The 20,875-nt window shown below is 32.4% G+C and overlaps 1 protein-coding gene across 1 annotated transcript; it reads right to left on the bottom strand.

The window, feature by feature from the left end:
• Window positions 1–1,654: 1,654 nt before the first annotated feature.
• On the bottom strand, window positions 1,655–20,803 carry LOC126773791 (F-box/LRR-repeat protein 4). The gene is made up of 13 exons (XM_050494964.1): window positions 20,454–20,803; window positions 20,135–20,228; window positions 19,834–20,026; window positions 18,921–19,081; window positions 15,095–15,219; window positions 10,052–10,204; window positions 8,631–8,728; window positions 8,181–8,290; window positions 6,590–6,745; window positions 5,567–5,732; window positions 4,580–4,765; window positions 3,813–3,882; window positions 1,655–3,369 (listed from the first exon to the last, which is right to left on the bottom strand). Exons 1-13 carry the CDS (start codon window positions 20,670–20,672, stop codon window positions 3,259–3,261), a joined length of 1,842 nt encoding a protein of 613 aa, XP_050350921.1. The 5' UTR covers window positions 20,673–20,803; the 3' UTR covers window positions 1,655–3,258.
• Between the last annotated feature and the right edge of the window lie 72 nt (window positions 20,804–20,875).

The following is a 20,875-nucleotide window of genomic DNA, read 5'->3' as shown; positions in this document are numbered from 1 at the left end:
TGTATTTGTAATATATAAAACGTCCATCCCATGCATGTATAGAGTAGTTATCGTCTCTTTCTTTACGATTAAAACTGTTTAGGAAGGAAAAGAATAATATTATTAATATTTTTTCACATGTGTGACGTATTCAAAATATTGACATCAAAATAAGTTCGGATACATTAATTTTTTTTTAATCTGTTATATAGAACATCATTTGACAGGACTACAATATTTGCTATCCTTTTTTTACCTAAAACATGAGAAAGAGAGAGACGATGACCAGACTATATAATCTGCAAGACTATACATTTCAGTTGAATTGCATACCACAAAACCGACAATTAACTTAATGTTAAGTATCTCTTAATTATTTTCATTACGAATTGACTTATAAATATTGACTTTCTTTATCGAATTATAACAAATTTCAAGGCAAAACAAAAAAAAACTTACCGCACGATAACAAATTTTATTTGAAAATCTTTTACCAAAAAAAGATTCAGACGGTAGGAATTTTTATCGTTACGAAATTTTGAAATTATTTTCAGTCTTCATTTTATTCTTATAATTAATTTTAAAATTTATTTCTATCAGAAACATACCACAGTATAAAAAATACGCCTATATTAGAAAGCGTTTAAAAAATAATATTGCAAGTTAAATTAAATTATCACGCTAACTTTATCAGATATTAATAATGTCTTCTATCGATAGTGGCAACACTGAAGCATTATTTATGTGCGACTTATAGAAATAGAGGAATCGAAATGATTAATCGTGAACAATATTAAAGACACAACAGTTTAATAAATTTTATAGCCGTCATGGCTCAGTAGCTAATATGTGAATCTTTATTAAAGATTGTGAGTTCAAATGCTCACTTGTTTACTCGCCAACCCGCATTTAATCAACGTGGTGTGGTGAAATTAGCACCAAATTTTCCCCCAGATACGGGACATACACATTTAGATGTCGGTTTCATTACTATCGCATCGATACTAATGTGTTTTTTTAATCGCATTAGTTATTTGCATTAATATTCATTTTTATCTTATTTCAGATGCTCCTGCATCTGAAATACATTAATTAATAATACATTAATACATAATTAATACACAAATTACAAAATTGTGTTTTAGCGTATTCAGTATTTAACGTCTACCACCATAATGTGTGAAAGGTCAAAAAAAAACATAAAAATGCGATTATCAATTACATATTGGTTAAATACATTTTCGAATCAATCATCTTAACGACATTAAAATTTAATTATTTCCATTATTCAAATTCCTAGTAGTATAGAATAAAAGCAGACTGTGAAAAATCTTTGTTTTCCATTAGTCTTTAGTACGGTTGTTATCGATTTATTTTTTTATTTACAATTCCGTCACTTAAAATATCTGCACATATCACTGCCGATAGATAACGCATTGAAATCAAAACGTTATAAAAAGGCACTACTGACATTCAAATTAAGAACAAAAAAAAAGTCCAGAAGTAGTATTATAAATTATAAAATGGTAAGGTAGACATTATTATGCCTAACTTAATAAGATCAGTTCGTTTTCATATTATATATATATATAATATAAGATATTATACAACCTTCTATTATATATATATATATATATATATATATATATATATATATATATATATAATAGAAGGTTGAGTGAGCCAGTGTAATTACAGGCACAAGGGACATAAAATCTTAGTTCCCCAGGTTGGTGGCGCATTGGATATGTAAGCGATGGTTGATATTTCTTACAATGCCAATGTCTAAGAGCGTTGGTGACCACTTACCATCAGGTGGCCCATATGCTCGTCCGCCTTCCTATTCTATAAAAAAAAAAATGTATAATCGACATTTTCTTGACATACTGACGTCATCTTGTTTCTTTTATCAAGATCAGGAATTATAAATTCTATTTTTAAAAAATACTTAAAGAAATAATACGTTAAAGTTGAAACATTATATTTTGTAATAGGCAAACGTTTAGTATATTATTTTCTTTTCTTAATATCGAAAAAGTATTTATACAGAAACACTTATTTATTAAAATTGAATCTTATGTCTTAAACAATAAAGTTGAAATTTCGATAGATATGCACGTGGACAATGCCTTAATACATATGCCCGAGTGGTCAACTCAAAGTTTGTTTAGACGGTTGTATTTATTAGGCCATTAAGTAGTACAATCACTTATATTATATCAATATGAGAAAATATTGTTATATATTTAAATGATAGATATCGTATTTACATTGCATTAAATGCATTAGCAATCAAATAGAAAATGCATATAAATTTCATTGACCGTTACTGACAATAACATTTAAATTGTAATTGTAGCGTGTAATTGTCATGCTTGTATATAATCTGTAGCCTATTCCAATCTAAGAAGGAGTAAAGATAATAAAACCTTATAAAGATTGTTAGCCGAGATGACCCAGTGGTACGAACTCGTGAATCTTAACCGATGATCGTGGGTTCAAACCCGGGCAAGCACCACTCAATTTTCACGTGCTTAATTTGTAATTATAATTTATCTCGTGCTTTACGGTGGAGGAAAACAACAGGAAACCTGCATGTCTCATGTGTGTTCATTTCACTGAAATTCTGCCACATAAGTATTCCACCAACCCGTTTTCGAGTAGCATGGCGGAATAACCTTCAAACCTTCTCTCCAAAGTGTCCCAGTGGGACATTCACAGGCTGTTACGTATAGTACGAGATACGATATCAGAAATATATACCCTTATCTGTTATTTAATGATGACAAAGCTTTTATGTTAGATAATATGTACATTGATAAATCGCAAATGGGTTGTCTCAGTAAATCACGGGCCAACACTGTTAATTAATATTGACTTTAATTCACTTTTTTTGATCCCCGTTTTGTTATTGATGAAAATCGTCGAGACATCAGTCGAGAGAATTTTACACGAGGAATCGGAAAAACGTATCATAGACTATTAGATTTAAATTTATGGTTTTAGTTATAGCTCTGCTATATTAACCATTACAGACCGTTCTTGATTTTATATATCTTTATTTATAATATAATAAAATTCCACTTGCTACAGTTTAACTTTAACTTCGCTAACATTTAAATCACGAAGCCAAAATGCCACAGATTATACAAGGCCAATGTCAATTAAATGTCAAAGCTGTTATGCTGTCTCTACTCCTTCTGTGATTGGATTAGGCTTTGCTAGTGTTTAATATGGTGAGTATAGCTGATATAGTTTTATATCATGAAATATAATTTGTTATTCCAAGCTTGGAACTAGGAACAATGCGTTTGGTGCAGTGTTGAGGTTAGCAGCTTGGAAGGATCGTTTGATACTAACTTGGGGGTACTGTCTTCTCCATTCGTTTACCTGAAAATATATTTTATCATACTATACTATAATTATATCGTTAAATGAATACAGATTAAATAAATGTAACAAACATTTTGTTCATATATTAATCCAATATAATGTAGGTAAGAAAATTGTTATCACTATTGCTCAACATAAAAGGGTATTTCATTATTTATTAATACTTTTTATTAAATAAAGGACAATATCAAGATTTACTATTTTCATTTAAAGATCTACAACTAACATAGATTTTTTTATCCATGTATATATAGAATTTGTCAATAACTAATTTACGACTTTGTTAAAACATACTAAGAATCTTTTTAAAAATATATGTATCACATGACTATGGTCTTAATCGGTCAATTCATAGAGAAGTCAAGCGATTTTAGAATTGTATTTTTTAACAAATTTAGAATTGTATTAAAGATTTCTTATTAATAATTAAGATTTATTACCTGATATTCTTGAATTTGGTCACAGAAACTCACATCAAGCAACCTGAGTTCCCTGCATTCTGCAAGTATGCTGAAAATAAAAAAAGGATAGTAAATTTTCATAAAACAAAAAAACATACAATATATTTTGATAAACCACTACGTCAAGAGATATATGTTAGTTAACGCATGTTTTCTCGACCTAAGTGGTGCTTTTGATCTCTTAAATTATAATTTACTTTATTACTATTATACTCCATCTTATGGAGCGACGAGACATTCAGCGAATACATACTAGATTACAGAGTTCGCCAAGCAGTCAAGCAAGGCAAGAGTTCGTAGATTGACTTCTCTTGTAATTTTTTTTAATTGAAGATGGCAAGCTGGCTGGATATCTGGGTCTCCAGTCTCTGGTCCGGAAACGGTACCGTCGTTTTATCTCGGTGGAGATATATCGGAGAGGAAAGCGTTTCAGATAGTTGACGATGGACATGTAGAGTTGGAAGGTCGTTAAATGTAATATGCTAGTACGTCGCTTTGCAAAGCGCAGTGACGAAATAAATCTAATATTGTTTACTAAAGCTAGGTTAGGCCGAGCTAAAGGAGTACTGACTTTGTTTGCTCGCTATAAGATCGCTAATCACATAATTGGCCGTTGGCCGAGAATCTGTACTGTTCCATATTTAAGCATTCTCCGGCTCTCACCAAGAGGTAACCAAAAAATAGATCCAATACTGATGTTTATAGGCTATAAAAATTATGAGTGTCATAGATTTTATAATACTTACTCAGAGCATATATCAGGAGTAACAGCACGAACTCCTAGCAGGTCAAGCTGAGCCAACTTAGTCGCCTTCGGTAACAGCACGCGGAGATCTCTATCGCAGACACCTCTCAACGCTCCGAGGAACAGCTTGCGTAGTTCTCCCCCTGACAGTGAAGCCAGCCACTCACCCGAACCGCCGGCTTGTAAGCTGAAATTTAAAAAATATTTTAGATGTGTAGTCTAATCTACTCATTAGGTGTTAAAGTATTAAAACGCTTGTATGATGTAGTTTTTATTTAATATTTAGAAGAATTACTATAGATACTTTTTCTATAGAACGGCCAGGCAAACGCGACCAAAGCGTCATAAGTACACAGTGGAAATTCCCCGCCTACGTACGAAGCGCTTTGAATCCACATTCATCATTCGCACTGCGAAACTATGGAATGCTTTGCCTGAGTCCGTATTTCCTGATAGGTACAATGTTGGTGTCTTCAAATCCAGAGTAAACAGTTTTCTTATAGGCAAGCGTGCTACATCTACGCTGGCCAATTATTAGTAAAAAAAAAATAGTATTAGTATATAAATCTTATAATATACAGTCAGTTCATAAAATTACCTAACCTAAAATATTATTTGGTCAGATTTACTCATCTGAAATACTAAAAACCCCATTGCGTATCGACTGCAACCGGCAAATGACCGCGCAGATTAAAGTCAATTTACTTAATCTGACTTTGATCTGAGTTTTAAATACACCTGCATCATATTAATAAATATATTAGCCGAAGTAACCCAAAAAGAAAACCAATAATTATTTCTATCTCAATACTGGACGTGACTTAAGATGACCCAGTGGATTTAACATGTCGATTTGAATAGAACATAGCAAAACGAAAACTAAATTGGACTTTATATGCTAACTATTATGTAATCTGAACTAACATCCAGCTGTATACATAAACTAAAATGAGGAGGTGCCGAATGAAGATAATTTTACTTTACTTACCACCAACCGACGTCTAATTCCTGTAAATTCCTACAATTCCCTAACGCTCGGATGCCGACTGCCGTCAACGAATACGACTTCCAAAAGTCCACCGACATCAAATCTGGACAATTGGCACCCAAAGCAATCGCTACTTCATCCATCGCTGATATCATTTTACAGGAACCTGAAAATATTGTTCATCTAAATTTATTTTTTTATTATGCAAGAAGATAAGGACAAACTAATTTTTTAAATAAAATTACATACAAAGCGTATATATCTAATTTAAATAGACAACCCTGGATATCTAATATTAGATTAATAATGTTATCACGATGATTATATCAGTTGGTAGTCTGCGTGGAGTAAAGAAAACTTAATATTTTAATATTTTTTTATGTTATAGGCAGGCGGACGAGCGAATGTGCCACCTGATGGTTAGTGGTCACCACGCCAATAGACATTGGCGAGGTAAGAAATAATAACCATACCTCGCCTCGCTAATGCGCCATCAATCTTGGGAACTGACATGTTATGTCCCTTATGCCAGTAGTTACACTTTTTTTTTTTTTTTATATATATAAAATAGGAAGATGGACGAGCATATGGGCCACCTGATGGTAAGTGGTCACCAAACGCCCTTAGACATTGGCATTGTAAGAAATGTCAACCATCGCTTATAGCCAATGCGCCACCAACCTTGGGAACTAAGATTTTATGTCCCTTGTGCCTGTAATTACACTGGCTCACTCACCCTTCAAACCGGAAAACAACAATATCAAGTATTGCTGTTTTGCGGTAGAATATCTGATGAGTAACTTGCTCAGTCACTACTAAGTATAGCTGCTTAGCGGCAAAATATCTGATGAGTGGGTGGTACCCAACCAGACGGGTCTGACAAAGCCCTACCACCAGATAAATATATTCATATGTATAAATTCATTTTTCAAACAACTTTCTCAAGACAATAAGATAATATTAAGACCGAGAATTTCTAAACCAAAAAATCTTCATCTATAAAAATAATGTATAAATTCGTACCAACATTAAGATGTTGTAATGCCGGGTTAGACCAGACGATAGCGACTGCTGCCGAAGTAGTTATATGAGTTCTGTACAGATCCAACCTTTTCAACTTTGTCAGAGACGATAAACACGACCATTCTGTACAGCTTATCACTGACCGGAGGCAAAGTTCTGAAAATATATCAAAATTAAAAACTTTTCAAATTTAAACCGAAAGCCAAACGCTCATACAATATCCAAATGTGGATGTGTGAATGTAGGTGAAACGCCGCCCGTATGTATGAAATCATCCTTAATGCTTTCAATAATTTTCATATGGTTTGGAATTCCCAAACTTTGGTTTTGAAAGAAGAATAATCATAAAATATTTTGTTAGCGCCTGCCTTAAAAAGCATAGCGACTCATCACCCGCTTATTTTATGTATGTGATCATATATTACCGCGCTAGACGGTACTCGTAAAATACTTAAGTTACATCTAATGTTAAAGTTACATCTAATCTTCCACCAACCCGCATTGGAGCAGCGTGGTGGAATAAGCTCCAAACCTTCTCCTCAATAAGAGGAGAGGAGGCCTTTAGCCCAGCAGTGGGACATTCACAGGCTGTACGGGATCTAATGTTTCTCGTTTGTTTTAGCTATGTCATTGTCCAGACGCCTTTGAATTCTCAACCGATACGTACGTCAAAATCTGGAGCTGTTAATTTTAAATGTATGATGTTTTCTTTTTACTCATTTCATACAATACACATTTTGGCCTAAAAAGATACAGCAAAGATCATATCATTTGGCAGCGTTTAATCCATTATAACGGATACAGTGGATTCAGAAAACTGTCAGCACGATGGTTACCACGACGTTTCGAAATTTCTCAGCATAATCTAGAAAATGTCCAATTTTGTCGGCCATTTGTCAGCATTAATGAATCATGAGTCTACCATGATCCCGAAACTAAAAGATAATACATGCACGACATTCCTCTCCAGCCGTGAAGAAATTTGGAGTCACTCTTTGTTCTGGGATAGTGACATAATTCATTCCTAAATTCCAAAATGTATAAAGCTATTAAAGGCGTGGAAAACTGTCATTATACGTGTTGTTTCTTAATGAAAGCGCTATTGCTCGACCGTAATCTGCGGTCTAAGGAATCCGCAGTCCAGCGCTTTGATATCCTGGACCACCTTTCTACCTTATTCTAAAACCAGTTATATTAGTATAGTAATACTCGTGGTTATGGCTCGGTACATGAGTTTCCAAGATATCTCCATAGAGAGTCAATAATATTATCTTTTTAGTTAGTAATAAGAAAGTTAGAAACGCGTTATTCTCAACGTATTCAGATAGAATATTATGTACAAATATATATTTTTTATTATCATTTTTATATTGTACTTTTTTAACCGACCTCGTATGTTAATTAAAAATAAACGGGCATTTTTAAGTAATTTTATTTTAAACAAAACAATATTTTCGTCTGGCCGAGAAAGTATCCTCATACTATATATTTAGGGTATAAATATATAATACAAGATTCAAGAATAAAAAGGAAATATATGATTCTCATCAAGGTCCTTACAAGTTTAATAAATAAGACAAACATATGTTACCTTGTAAATTAGACGATGTGTCAACTATAGCTCTTAGCACTGAATTGTCAACGAATTTACAGCAGTTCATTCGTAAGTGTGTTAACTCAGCACCACTGTCTCTCAAAAAACTGAAAAATAACAATACCGCTATATTATATAATATAATTATAAAATATTAATAAAATATATTTTATATTACAAACAAAAAACTGTATAAGATTTACAATCTAACATTATTATTATCAAAAATTTTAAAATAGCTATAATAAATATTATAAAGCTGATGTTTTATTCTACTGATAATAAGGAATATCTTGAATTATTCCAAAATCTCACGTTATTTTTTTCATGACATGAGTCATCATTTTAAAAAGTATCAAGTGATCACGCGTCGCACTTTCAAACGAATACTTTTTTGTATAAAGCACTATATATTTATGAATTTAGGCTATTGTATTTTATACTTACTTGACTACGTACTGGGGCTGTATCATACAATGACTACCGCACCAGGATAGGTCTAATTTTTGAAGAAATTTGCACCTCATCGACAATGTTAAGAGTACCTATAAAACACACACACTATAATATACAAAGCGTCAAATATGCTCAATCTCAGTAACAGTAACAGTAAGAGCCTGTAAATGTCCCATTGCTGGGCTAAGGCCTCCTCTCCCTTTTTGAGGAGAAGGTTTGGAGCTTATTCCACCACGCTGCTCCAATGCGGGTTGGTGGAATACACATGTGGCAGAATTTCGATGAAATTAGACACATGCAGGTTTCCTCGCGATGTTTTCCTTCACCGAAAAGCACGAGATGAATTATAACAGAAATTAAGCACATGAAAATTCAGAGGTGCTTGCCCGGGTTTGAACCCACGTTCATCGGTTAAGATTCACGCGTTCTTACCATCTCGACTTCCTGCTCAATTGGGGATGCTCAATCTCACTATACATAAATACAAGGACGGTAATGAGAACTGTTTTTTTGAGTTCCAACGGGCAAATTGGTCACTTGATGGTAAGTCGTCACCACTGCCCATAGACATTGGTTATGCAAGAAATAGCAAACACTATCTACATCGCCAATGCGCTAGAACTTTGGCAACTAAGATGTCATGTCCTGTGTGCCTGGAGTTATACTGGCTCACTCGCCCTTTAAACCGGAACACAACAATACTAAGTACTGTTTGGCGGTAGAATATCTGATGAGTGGATGGAACCTGCCCAGAAGGACTTATACAAGGCACTGCCATCAAATAAATATAATCTTAAAGTAAATAGTTATAAATATATCCTATAATATTACGTCTAATTATCATATACATAGGTATAGTCTACGTATATTTTAAATATGTCGAACCTCATTATTGCGTATGGCAGACGTCCAAACTAAGTATGTCCTTAACATAATAACATAGAACACAAGCGATTATACTCTTTCATTTTATTCATCTGCATTTAATTTAATTTTCCTTTAAATCCTCGGCTAACTCGATGTGAAATTTAATTACAATCGATTAAATTTTCATAGAATTTTATTTATATATGTAAGCATACATCAAAGACGCGGCCCGTATAATCAACATTTTTTTTTATTGAAACAATTTAAGGCGTTTCTAAAATAGTACGATTAAATCATTGATATTTATGATTAATTTATTCGTTAGTAAACTTAAATATATGTTTAAAATAAAGTACACCAGACGAACACGATATTGACTCCATAGGTATCATATTTTTGTGAAAATTAAAATACACACGAGTAAAATCACTCGCATAAGTTTGCGGGTATGATTAACATACCGCTAATTCTTTTTAAAATTCTTAGCGAATTGTTATAAGGTCAATTATATCACACACACATACAATTATACACACTCAGCATACCTGAGATCGTACACAGTGCCAATAAGGACGCAGATCGATACATCGATAGAGTATTGCGTCGGATGCGAGTCGGCTGAAGTGTTTATTGACTTGTGCGCAACGACATAACGACTGCATGTCCAGATATTTCATCACTGATAGTATAGTTTCATCCTGAAACACAAAAATTGACATCTATAATCACGTGTGATTTCAGTACAGTACAGTAACAGCCTGTTAATGTCCCACTGCTGGGCTAAGGCCTCCTCTCCCTTTTGAGGAGAAGGTTTGGCGCTTATTCCACCACGCTGCTCCAATGAGGGTTGGTAGAATACACATGCGGCAAGATTTCAATGAAATTAGACACATGCAGGTTTCCTCACGATGTTTTCCTTCACCGTCAAGTACGAGATGAATTATAAAAACAAATTAAGCACATGAAAATTCAGTGGTGCTTGCCCGGGTTTGAACCCACGATCATCGGTTAAGATTCACGCGTTCGAACCACTGGGCCATCTCGGTATCATATAATAATATATATACTTATCATCTAATATAATAAGAGCTATAATATATATATATATATATATATATATATATATATATATTATAGCTCTGTTTTTTTGTTGTTATATTTGTATGTATGTATATGTTTTATTACCAATTACCGCCTTCACGAAATTCTGCTTAGCCTAAACGTTGACTGCTATAAAATGCCTTTAGGCATTAAGTCTGCCTTTTGTCCTACTACACAATGTATGGTGGTCAAAAAAGTATTTAAATAAATAAAATAAATAAATAAAAAAATTATTTAAATTCATTTGAAAAAAAAAAAATTATAAGTACGGACGGATGGGCAAATGTGTCACCTGATGTTAAGTAGTCATCACCGCCCATAGACATTGGCAGTGTAAGAAATGTTAACCATCGCTTACATCACCAATGCGCCACCAACCTTGGGAACGAAGATGTTACGTACTTCGTGCCTGTACTTACTCATTCACTCTTCAAACCGGAACGCAACAATAAATATTGGTGTTTAACAGTAGAATATCACCACCTAGTAAGTTATTTCTCGAGACTTATTTTGCGACAGATAATTAGTTCCACAGAATGATTACCTATTATCTCAAATTATAATTATTTAGCTATGGAATGCTATGATTGGTGTTCGTTGAAGGATCGCGACTAACTAAATGAAGTGATTCGACAGAAAGTAATCGACATAGCTCAAGGATTGTTTTTTTAATTATTGTATTTTTATCCATAGAGTTGCTGTCCGTGCGTTTGGTGTTCATTTACGGGTGGTAGAGCTTTGTGCAAGCTCGTCTGGGTAGGTACCACCCACTCATCAGATATTCTACCGCAAAACAGCAGTACTTGGTATTGTTTTGTTCCGGTTTGAAGGGTGATTGAGCCAGTGTGAGCCATTACAGGCACAAGGGACATAACATCTTAGTTCCCAAGGTTGGTGGCGCATTGGTGATGTAAGCGATGGTTAACATTTCTTACAATGCCAACGTCTATGGGCGTTGGTGACCACTTACCATCAGGTGGCACATATGCTCGTACGCCTTCATATTCTATAAAAAAAAAAAATTCTGCATGAACTTTATCAGGCAGCATCACAATCTATGATTCCAGAAATTAAAAAAAAAATGACAAATAAGGATCTCTACTGAGGACCTTTTGGATTCCATTAACTACTTAATCAACTACATGCTTTTTTGCAATCTTTATACTAGTATTATGATATACAAGTTTTTATTTTACGATTTTGTTCAGGCGTAACGTTGTAGTTAGTGATTACGTTTTTTTACCTTGATCAGGAAATTAAATACTCGATTTCCGAGTTTTTACTTCAGTTATGTATCTTTCGCTCTTTCTTTTTTTATAATAGTATGAAATCGTGAATATTTGCAATTTCGAACTTGTAAAACTCATGAAAACTACGTAGTGCTTACCCGGATTTTAACCCGCGATCTTTGGCCCTAGAACATTTCATTATATCGCATATCCATCCAATCCATATATAAAAATACAAGTTCGAATACAGTTTCAAATAGCGGTATTTACAAAATCCTTAAACAAAAGAACTCGCGAACTCCAAAGAATATGATATTGGTTATATCATAATAATAATAATATCCTGGAACATTATTCACGGCCATCTGATCCCAAACTTAGCAGAGCTTGGGCTATAAAAACCAGACAACTGATATACTACATATACTTTTCTTTTGTAAATACATACTTATATAGATAATTACACCCTGACTCACAACACAGACAAACAGACATGTTCATGCACACAAATGTCTGTCCTGGATGGGAATCGAACTCACAACCAGTGTAATTACAGGCACAAGGGACATAAAATCTTAGTTCCCAAGGTTGGTGGCGCATTGGCTGTATAAGAGATGGTTGACATTTCTTACAATGCCAATGTCTAAGGGCGTTTGGTGACCACTTCCCATCAGGTGGCCCATATGCTCGTCCGCTTTCCTATTCTATAAAAAAAAAAAAACCTTTGGCACGCCAACTGGCTCGTCAAATATATGTAAATACTATTTGATCATTATTGTCATATTGCATGACACGTTTAGTATGAATTGAATATTTAACAGTCCATTGTGATAAGTGACTCACAAACGCCTAGGTCAGTTTGTACTGCGGAACGAAATATTTCTAAGCTATCATATATGTATGTTAACCTTTAGAAAAGATTACGCTTTGCTACTTAATAGATATAATCGGTGTAATTAATTTTCTTTATCTCTAAATTGTTATTGGCCTTGTTAGAGACTTTTATAGCGAAAACACTATTTTCGTCATTGGGGCATAACAAATCTATGTTATATATTAAACATTACATATATATAATTTCCGTTATGTACTTGTTTGAACCACAATTATTACTGTCTAGTGTTAAACTCATAGCATAATAAGAAAAAAGTGTTAGCGCTATTAAAATTCGAATATACAATATATAATGTAGTATTCGCATGCTCTAAGCAATAATGCTATGGCGTAAACACCAACGACTTCATTTGATAGCGCGCAACTGCAATAGCAAAACAAAAGATTATAATTTGAGTTTAATTATTTGGTTTTACATTTCTGTAAAAAATAAAGATATCAATACAACGCGTAGTACAATTTTTGTCTTACTTAAGATGGTTTCTTTGTAAAATAATTTCGGTTATCACTATTTTAAAATATCTAGATTACGTAATGGAAATATAATAAAATTATACTTCTTGTTCTTATTTTACTTTAAGCTGGGTATATGTATTTTGCAATAAGCAGCTAGCTAGGAATGTTCGAGAACAATAATTCCAGAACAATCTCGAATATTCCATTCTTTCAAGAATTTTATAAATATTTTTACAATAACATTTGTTAGAAAAGCACACTAACATACATATATTGTACATCTTATTGGCGTATACATAACGGAACATTTGTTTAATACAAAACCGTCCAGTCGGTCGTAAATAAAATTATTGTTGAGAAACGTACACATGACCTTGATCCTCCCCCGTCCTGCCCTCCGCGCCATAAGAGAAACAAATGCGACAAAGTTTTCAGAAGCAAGCGGATATTTAAAATCGACGTTTTTTTTTTCAATATATTATTGTATTGTTATTAGTAATATATTTGTGTTGTTATTAAAAAAGTTGTAATTTTTTTTATGGTACAGGTGGCTTGAGGCTCATCGAATGAAAGTAACTACCTCCGCCCGTGGATACCTGCAACACCGGAGGGCTTGCAGTTGCGTTGCCCGCTTTTAAATAAAAAGTATGTTCTATTCTCGAAGGTTCCCAAGGTGTATCGGTTTGAAAAAACCACCGACGAAAGTTTGTTAAACAGATTGGTTTTGCGAGGCAGAAAATGTATTATGCGTATTTCCAATCTATCCGCTCCTAATATTGTCTTCTCACTTGACGTCATTAGGTTTATTCTTTACTTATAAGCGGTGATTTATTTCTGTCATCATTTTTTAACTGATCACTGCTTACACAACATTTATAGACAAAATCGCTAGTTTACATACAATTTAACGTAAACTTAAGATTAGATAAGAACCTACATTACAAAATAATTACGCATCTGATGAAAATAGTTTGGAGTAAACATCATGTGCATCACTCGCAAGCCGAATGAAACATTCGCAGATAAATATTCAACACATTTTCATATTAATATGAATTTATGGTTTTATTAATATTCAGGTATGAATTGTTCTATATTTAGAGGTATGAAGATGCGTGATGGATTAATGTTGAGAACACGTGACTAGTAACTGATGATTTTAAAAGGTTTTCAAATACGGGTAAGCACAACTAATTTTCTCGTGCTCATCGTTGAAATATAAAATCATGAGCACTGCACTGAACTTTCTCCTCAAAAATATAGAAGACCTTAGCCCAGCGGTGGAACATCTATATACTCTTAATTATGGCGTAACAATTAAAAAATATATATCTGTCTAAATTCAATCACGTTGTTATATCAACTTCTAGTGTTAACTTCACCTGTATAACATTATCGGAAAAATCTGCTCATTTGATAAAATTAAAAACTATGAAACAAGCAATGGCAATTTTAATTGCAATTATTATATTTCTAATATAGCAACACAGACTGTTTTCAGTGATTTTAGGTACCATATATTCATACAAATATAATGTTTTTTAATGATTTGAAAGGGAAATACACACATTCTTATCGAGAATCAGTACCCGATGTCATGACAAAAGTGAAATCGTTAAGACAAGAATTTTGTTTGAAAAATATGTTGTTTATTTACTTGTTTATATCAAATATAATTTCATAATAAAAACACAATATGTCATAAGGGGTAAAAGATTATGTGTGACGTGATTACAAAATTAATATTAATTGGTAGCCTACCTTGCATAAGCTGTAGCCTTAGTTTTGGCAGTAGGGCTTTGGGCAAGTCCGTCTGGGCAGATACATTCATTCATCACATATTCTACCGCCAAATAGCAATCGGACTATTAATAACTACAAATGTATACATATTAAATCAGTACTTACTGGCAATCGTTGGAAATCACCCAGAGGCGGACCCCTGTCTATAAGTTTATCATTTTGAGACAAAACTGATCGATTCAGAACATTTTCATGCAAGTTTGAAGCTATGACTCTGTTGAGAAGCGAACCTAAAACAGTATAAAATATTTAGGATCGTTTGATATTTATTTCAAGCGATTCGGTTAGAGGAATATTTTACATGGATTGAGATAACTTCTTATTCATGATGATGACGTACTCCTGATTTCGACCGCAGCGGCCAATCTAAAGAAAGATTAGCCAACTCGAATATTATAGTATACAAGTGTGTGCGCAAATACAGATGTACTCTCTATTCCTTTACTCTCATAATCCGATGTGAAGGTAATCCGACACGACCGGAAAGAGTTTAGACGCAGGACCTACTCAATTCTCCGACAAAAAACCCAATAAGTTTTTATGACTCGACCTGGGATTTGAATCTAGGACCTCGAGATCTGCAGGCTTAATTCTAACCACAACGAGGCAGTCAACTACCTTGCCTAATCATGATTAGATGATATTATCCTCTATATATTCGGATATCATGATAACTGTAAATCGTAAACGAAATGAAAACGGACAGGGAAGTTATAGAAATGTATCACGCGGCCACAGATCAAAATAATTATAATATATCATAATAATTATAATATATAGATTTATAATATATCAATCACTGGTTTTTAACTCTCATGACGTGACCTAAAACATGTTTACGAGAATACCAGAACTGAATACCTGCCAAACTAATGATATGATAATATTATTTTGATTTCATGTTCTAAACAGAATATATAAACTTGTTGAAATATATTTATAAAGCTTCTAGCAAAATTGATAGTTTAAAAAAATTATCAGAAAAAAACATAATTCATCTAAATGAACATTATTCAAGTCATTTACAATCATTTTTTACTCGGCTACGGTAAAGCCAAAAGGGTTTTATGTTCCAGCAGGCTATGTATATATGTTACCAACTATAATTTGACAAATGTAGTATTTTGAGGAGTGCCTTTCTTATTATAAATATTTTTCCGAGTGCGTTTTTTCCGAAGTCGTGCTATAATTTTCAAACTCGTTTTAACAAAATTAAATTAAATGTATAATATCAATTGGTCATAAATGTAAATTCTACTGTTTAGAACCATCAAGGGACTTACCTTTATTTATATGTAATTTTGTGATTTTATTTTTGCTACAATGTTTTATCCGTTAATGACTTTTTAATACAATGAATCTAAACATCGATTGATATTTATTCACTTTATATAAAAGTAAACAAACAATGATATTCGATAATTTCACAATATAAAGAGGAAAATAATTTAATACGCAATTAATCGTCAGTAATGAAGGTCTTAACTAATCTCCCAAGAGTCATGGTCAAGGTGAATTTTAACGCGATATTACTAAACCTATTTTTGCGTGATTATATTGCTAATGTTTACCTATAATTTTTACGACACCTCGAGGCTATTAATGAGGGCATAATTTATTCCTAGAATTCAATATATTTTCTACACAACACCATGAAGAAAACATTTATTTTTTTTTATTTTAGCGACCTTTGCAACAACCTTTTCAAATAACTTATAGTCAAAATCTTACTTAGACTAAGTAGGGCTCGAAGAAGAAGTTCAGCCGTCAGGGTAGAATGTATATGACAAATGCATTTTCCACTTTTTTTAAGCAAAAACACAGATAGATAAAACTAGTATTTATTAAATTTTAATCATTTATATTGTACTTTAAACAAACTCCATTATACAATAAATCTGATTAGAACCCAAAAAGACCGTCATTTTACAAGATAAATTAAGTTTAAAGCTGTTCTGTGTTGTTGAAATATTGATATGAACGAATATTCACTCCAACCTTTTATGTCACCTATATTATATTGAACTTAATAGCCTTAATTATTAATATTACTAGCATGAGCTTAAATGTATTCAATGGTAATTTTTTAGCAGAAAATCAGAGAATTTCGTTCTATTTAGAGAAACTATTTGAGTTCTTCAATGTCGGTATAAAACAATTATATCGACAACACCTTTGAAATTACTCGAAAAACCAAGATGATTGAAATTGATAGTCAATAGATTTTTATGATATTTTCTAAACGGTCATTAATCTTTAAGGAAATTAAGGTGAAAATCAAAATTAATCAAAATCAATTTTAATTTCTCTATGATGTAACTATAAGCACTTAAAGTTAATTCAGTAGCAATATCTAGAAGCTATTCCGTAAACATAAGACGTCAAATATGTTCCAGAAAACATACATAATGTATGTAATATTTCGCGTTACAATATCTCGAAAGATCGAGTCATTGATATTCGACATTATACATACGATTTAGAAATTTCGAAATGGTTTATTTACGAAAAAATAATACAAAATTTTCGTTGAGAAATCACGTAATCATATTCATGATCTATAAAAATCGAGAGAAATCGACATAAATGAAATCATTGCTAGGCGCGAATCGAGCAAAACATCGGTAAAACAATTAGACCCTTACGTCTCCACAATTCTAATAATAACATTTCAGTCACGTGCGAACGTTCATGTCTTATTATTTGTACGTTTATATTGCATAATTCTAATATTAAACGAGTCACTAGTTAATTTATTTTTTAGGGTTATGTCACTAGGAACGATAATAATGCGCCTTAGGGATGAAATAAATAGCCTAACATTAGAAAGAGGCGAGTTTTTGATATGGTTTTTTTTTATACAATCATAGTTTAGTTTTTTAGGGAAGATATATATTTCAAAGAGAAACATGCCAAACCAGACGATTCAAACGAACACTAATTAAAGATATTTCAATATTTAAAAAAAGCACACACCTTAATCTCTGTACTAAATCGAATAAAATTTAGTATACTAGATTGTGTTGTCACCAGCACCGCGTATGTAAAATTTACAGCTCCATCAAGAAAAGAAGGATACTTTTGTCTATGAGTTACAGTACGTGGACTACCGAGCTACGCTCCTAATTAGTTATGAAGAAAATGATTTTTTTTAAGGAAAGTTACTTGTATATATAAACATAAAAAGAAAACTTATATAAATACAATATTTGAGCCAAATCGTTAGAGCCTGTTCCTAGATATACGTAATAAGTTTATAAACAAGAACTGCTCATTTAAGGTTTTAAAATAAGATATACCGTAGCCAATTAAATTAAAAGTGTGGTTCCAAGAGAATGGAATAGAACTACATAAATAAATCAACGTCGTATACCGCATAAGCGCCTGAAGGATAAGCATTCCCAGGAAGTTAGAGCATCAAGAAAACGGTCGGCCGTATATAATAAATAAGACAAAGACAGACAAATAATGAAGAGAATTAGTAGAGGATATCACGAGAATAAAACAGCCGCTGAATGAGACGATGGACTTTTGCCATGTCTAGCAGCATCTGTCGTAATAATTACGAGTCACGACATCGTTATCACGTATAAAATAATAACAATCTAAACACCGAACGTGTAGCGTTTCCGTACCATCTTACTGAGTGAGTGAGGAAAACAGCAAATCTGTGTTGCTGACTATTATTCCTGCGTAAATGGCCGATTCCTGTCTTCGAGATTCGTGCCATGGTCGAAATCCGTTAAAGATAAACGATGATCTTATGAAAACACGTTTGATTTACTTGCGGAAGTAATCACGCAACTAATTTAAAATTCGAATGGAATTTGCTATAGAGTTAAATTATAAATAATATTATGTATATATATATTTGAGAAAAAAAATGATACGACACAAGATCAGGCTATTCCTGAATATTGTGATCACTCACCTTTTTCTATAGCTGGTTGAGTTTTCTTATAGAACAGCGTATTATATGCAAAGTTATTCTTCATTTTGACTAAATTTGGCGGCTCTTTACCTCTCAACAGAACTGCATCTAATTCAGTGTAGTATGGAAGAAGCCTATGATTAAATTCCAGTCTTAATATCCTGTTGAAACCAAAAAAATAAAGTATATTATTTTAGATTTTTTTTTAAATAGTTCAAAAAAAATGTTTATAGTGTGGTCTTAATTTCTCAATATTATCATCTATGTATTTTTCTCTTGTGTATAAGCCTAGTCTATTATTGTAAAAATAATGCCAAATGAGAACTTAAAAAATATACATTTTGAACAGTGATTTGTTGAAGCAAACTTATTTTAAAGTAACGCTTTGCTATGGCTTAGCGCTTTACTTTTTCTTCAAAACTGATTTAGAGGATTTATGATGATAAGTTACATTCTGAAAAATCCTGCTTTAGTGCGAACCTACATTGTAAAAGGAACCCACCCATATGCAAATGATCATAGTACTTTGGGCTGTGCGTGGTTATATCAGTAAATCTGTTATTCTTTTATATATGTAAAGATATAATTGTATTTACATTTCTTTAATGTTTGATAATTTGGCATTGATACTGGCCTTTAAATTTTTTGTAACAGTTTATATATGACAATAAAAAAATTAGAAATGACATTTAAAAAATAGATTTGATGTTCTAAAAAAATTATTATAACGAAAAATATTATAATAAATTATTATAACAGAATAATAAACTTTAAATGTTGGTAAAAAACAAATAAATGACTCGTCATTAATTTAACAAGCATTTTTCTTATTAAAATTTTGAATGTGGTAGTTGTAGTTTCACTATTTTCAATTTAATTATTATTTAAGTGTGGGAAAAATGAATATATATACCTTGTAGGAAAATTTATTTCTCTAATTGGTGGGCTGAAAATTCTAGTTGTATCACCAGCATATTCTGGTTCCCCTTCCCATAGTAACATCCATGATGTCGGCCCCAAAGCCCATATCCTAACCAGAGCACCAGGATTATAAGTTTCAAATACTGCCACTTCTAGTGGATATACTGCTCTCTCAAATGACACTTCTGTTAAGAAATACCTAATTTTAATTGAATTTTTACTTTTATTAAAAACACTTCTTTATGTAATATAGTAAAAGCAATTAAATTCAATAAGATTGTTAACATACAAACCTACAAAATCTTGACTTGGTATAATGCTGCTATTTTGCGGCATATAGTCTTTTTGAACTGACGGTGCTTCATCCCACCAGGTACCATAAGTTCTCTGAACAAAAAAATTGATACCATATTTTTAATATTTATTTAAAACAAATTTCTAAATTTCGCGTAAAATGTTTCCGTAATGCACCTACAGTAACACATATCAACAAAATATAAAAAAAAAACGGATCTTTTGCGTATGATTCAATTGTACTACAGTAATATAAATAATAATAAATAAATATATAAATAATTTCTAACGCATAAATAATATACTTTAAATTGATACCATAACAAAGGCTTGTGGATAGTCTCCATAATCTGGAAAATTCGAAGGCGGGCCTCGAAGATTGAATGCTGTATATGACACACTTATTTCACTTCCATACTGAGAGCTAAAATCTTCAACGTTTTGTACAAACTGCTCGATTATTTGGAAATCTTTCTCATCATCCGCGTAAGAATCGTCTTTGAACCATGAAGATATTAAATCAGAAGCACTCTGCATTTCAACTTAGGGATTTCTTTTATTTTTTAACGAATATAATAATAAAAACAACTCCTCTCAACATCAAAACGAAATGATGAATGAAAATAAACAAACAGCATAGCGCTTCGCGCTAGAAACAAAATAATAGAACATTCAAGTTTTAAACTGTCAACAGATTATAACATATTTTAATGCAGTGAATTATAAATTATACTTGTCTA

The sequence above is a fragment of the Nymphalis io genome, chromosome 15, assembly GCF_905147045.1.
Source record: "Nymphalis io chromosome 15, ilAglIoxx1.1, whole genome shotgun sequence".
Lineage (NCBI taxonomy): Eukaryota > Metazoa > Arthropoda > Insecta > Lepidoptera > Nymphalidae > Nymphalis > Nymphalis io.
This window is presented reverse-complemented; position numbering and strand designations above follow the sequence as displayed.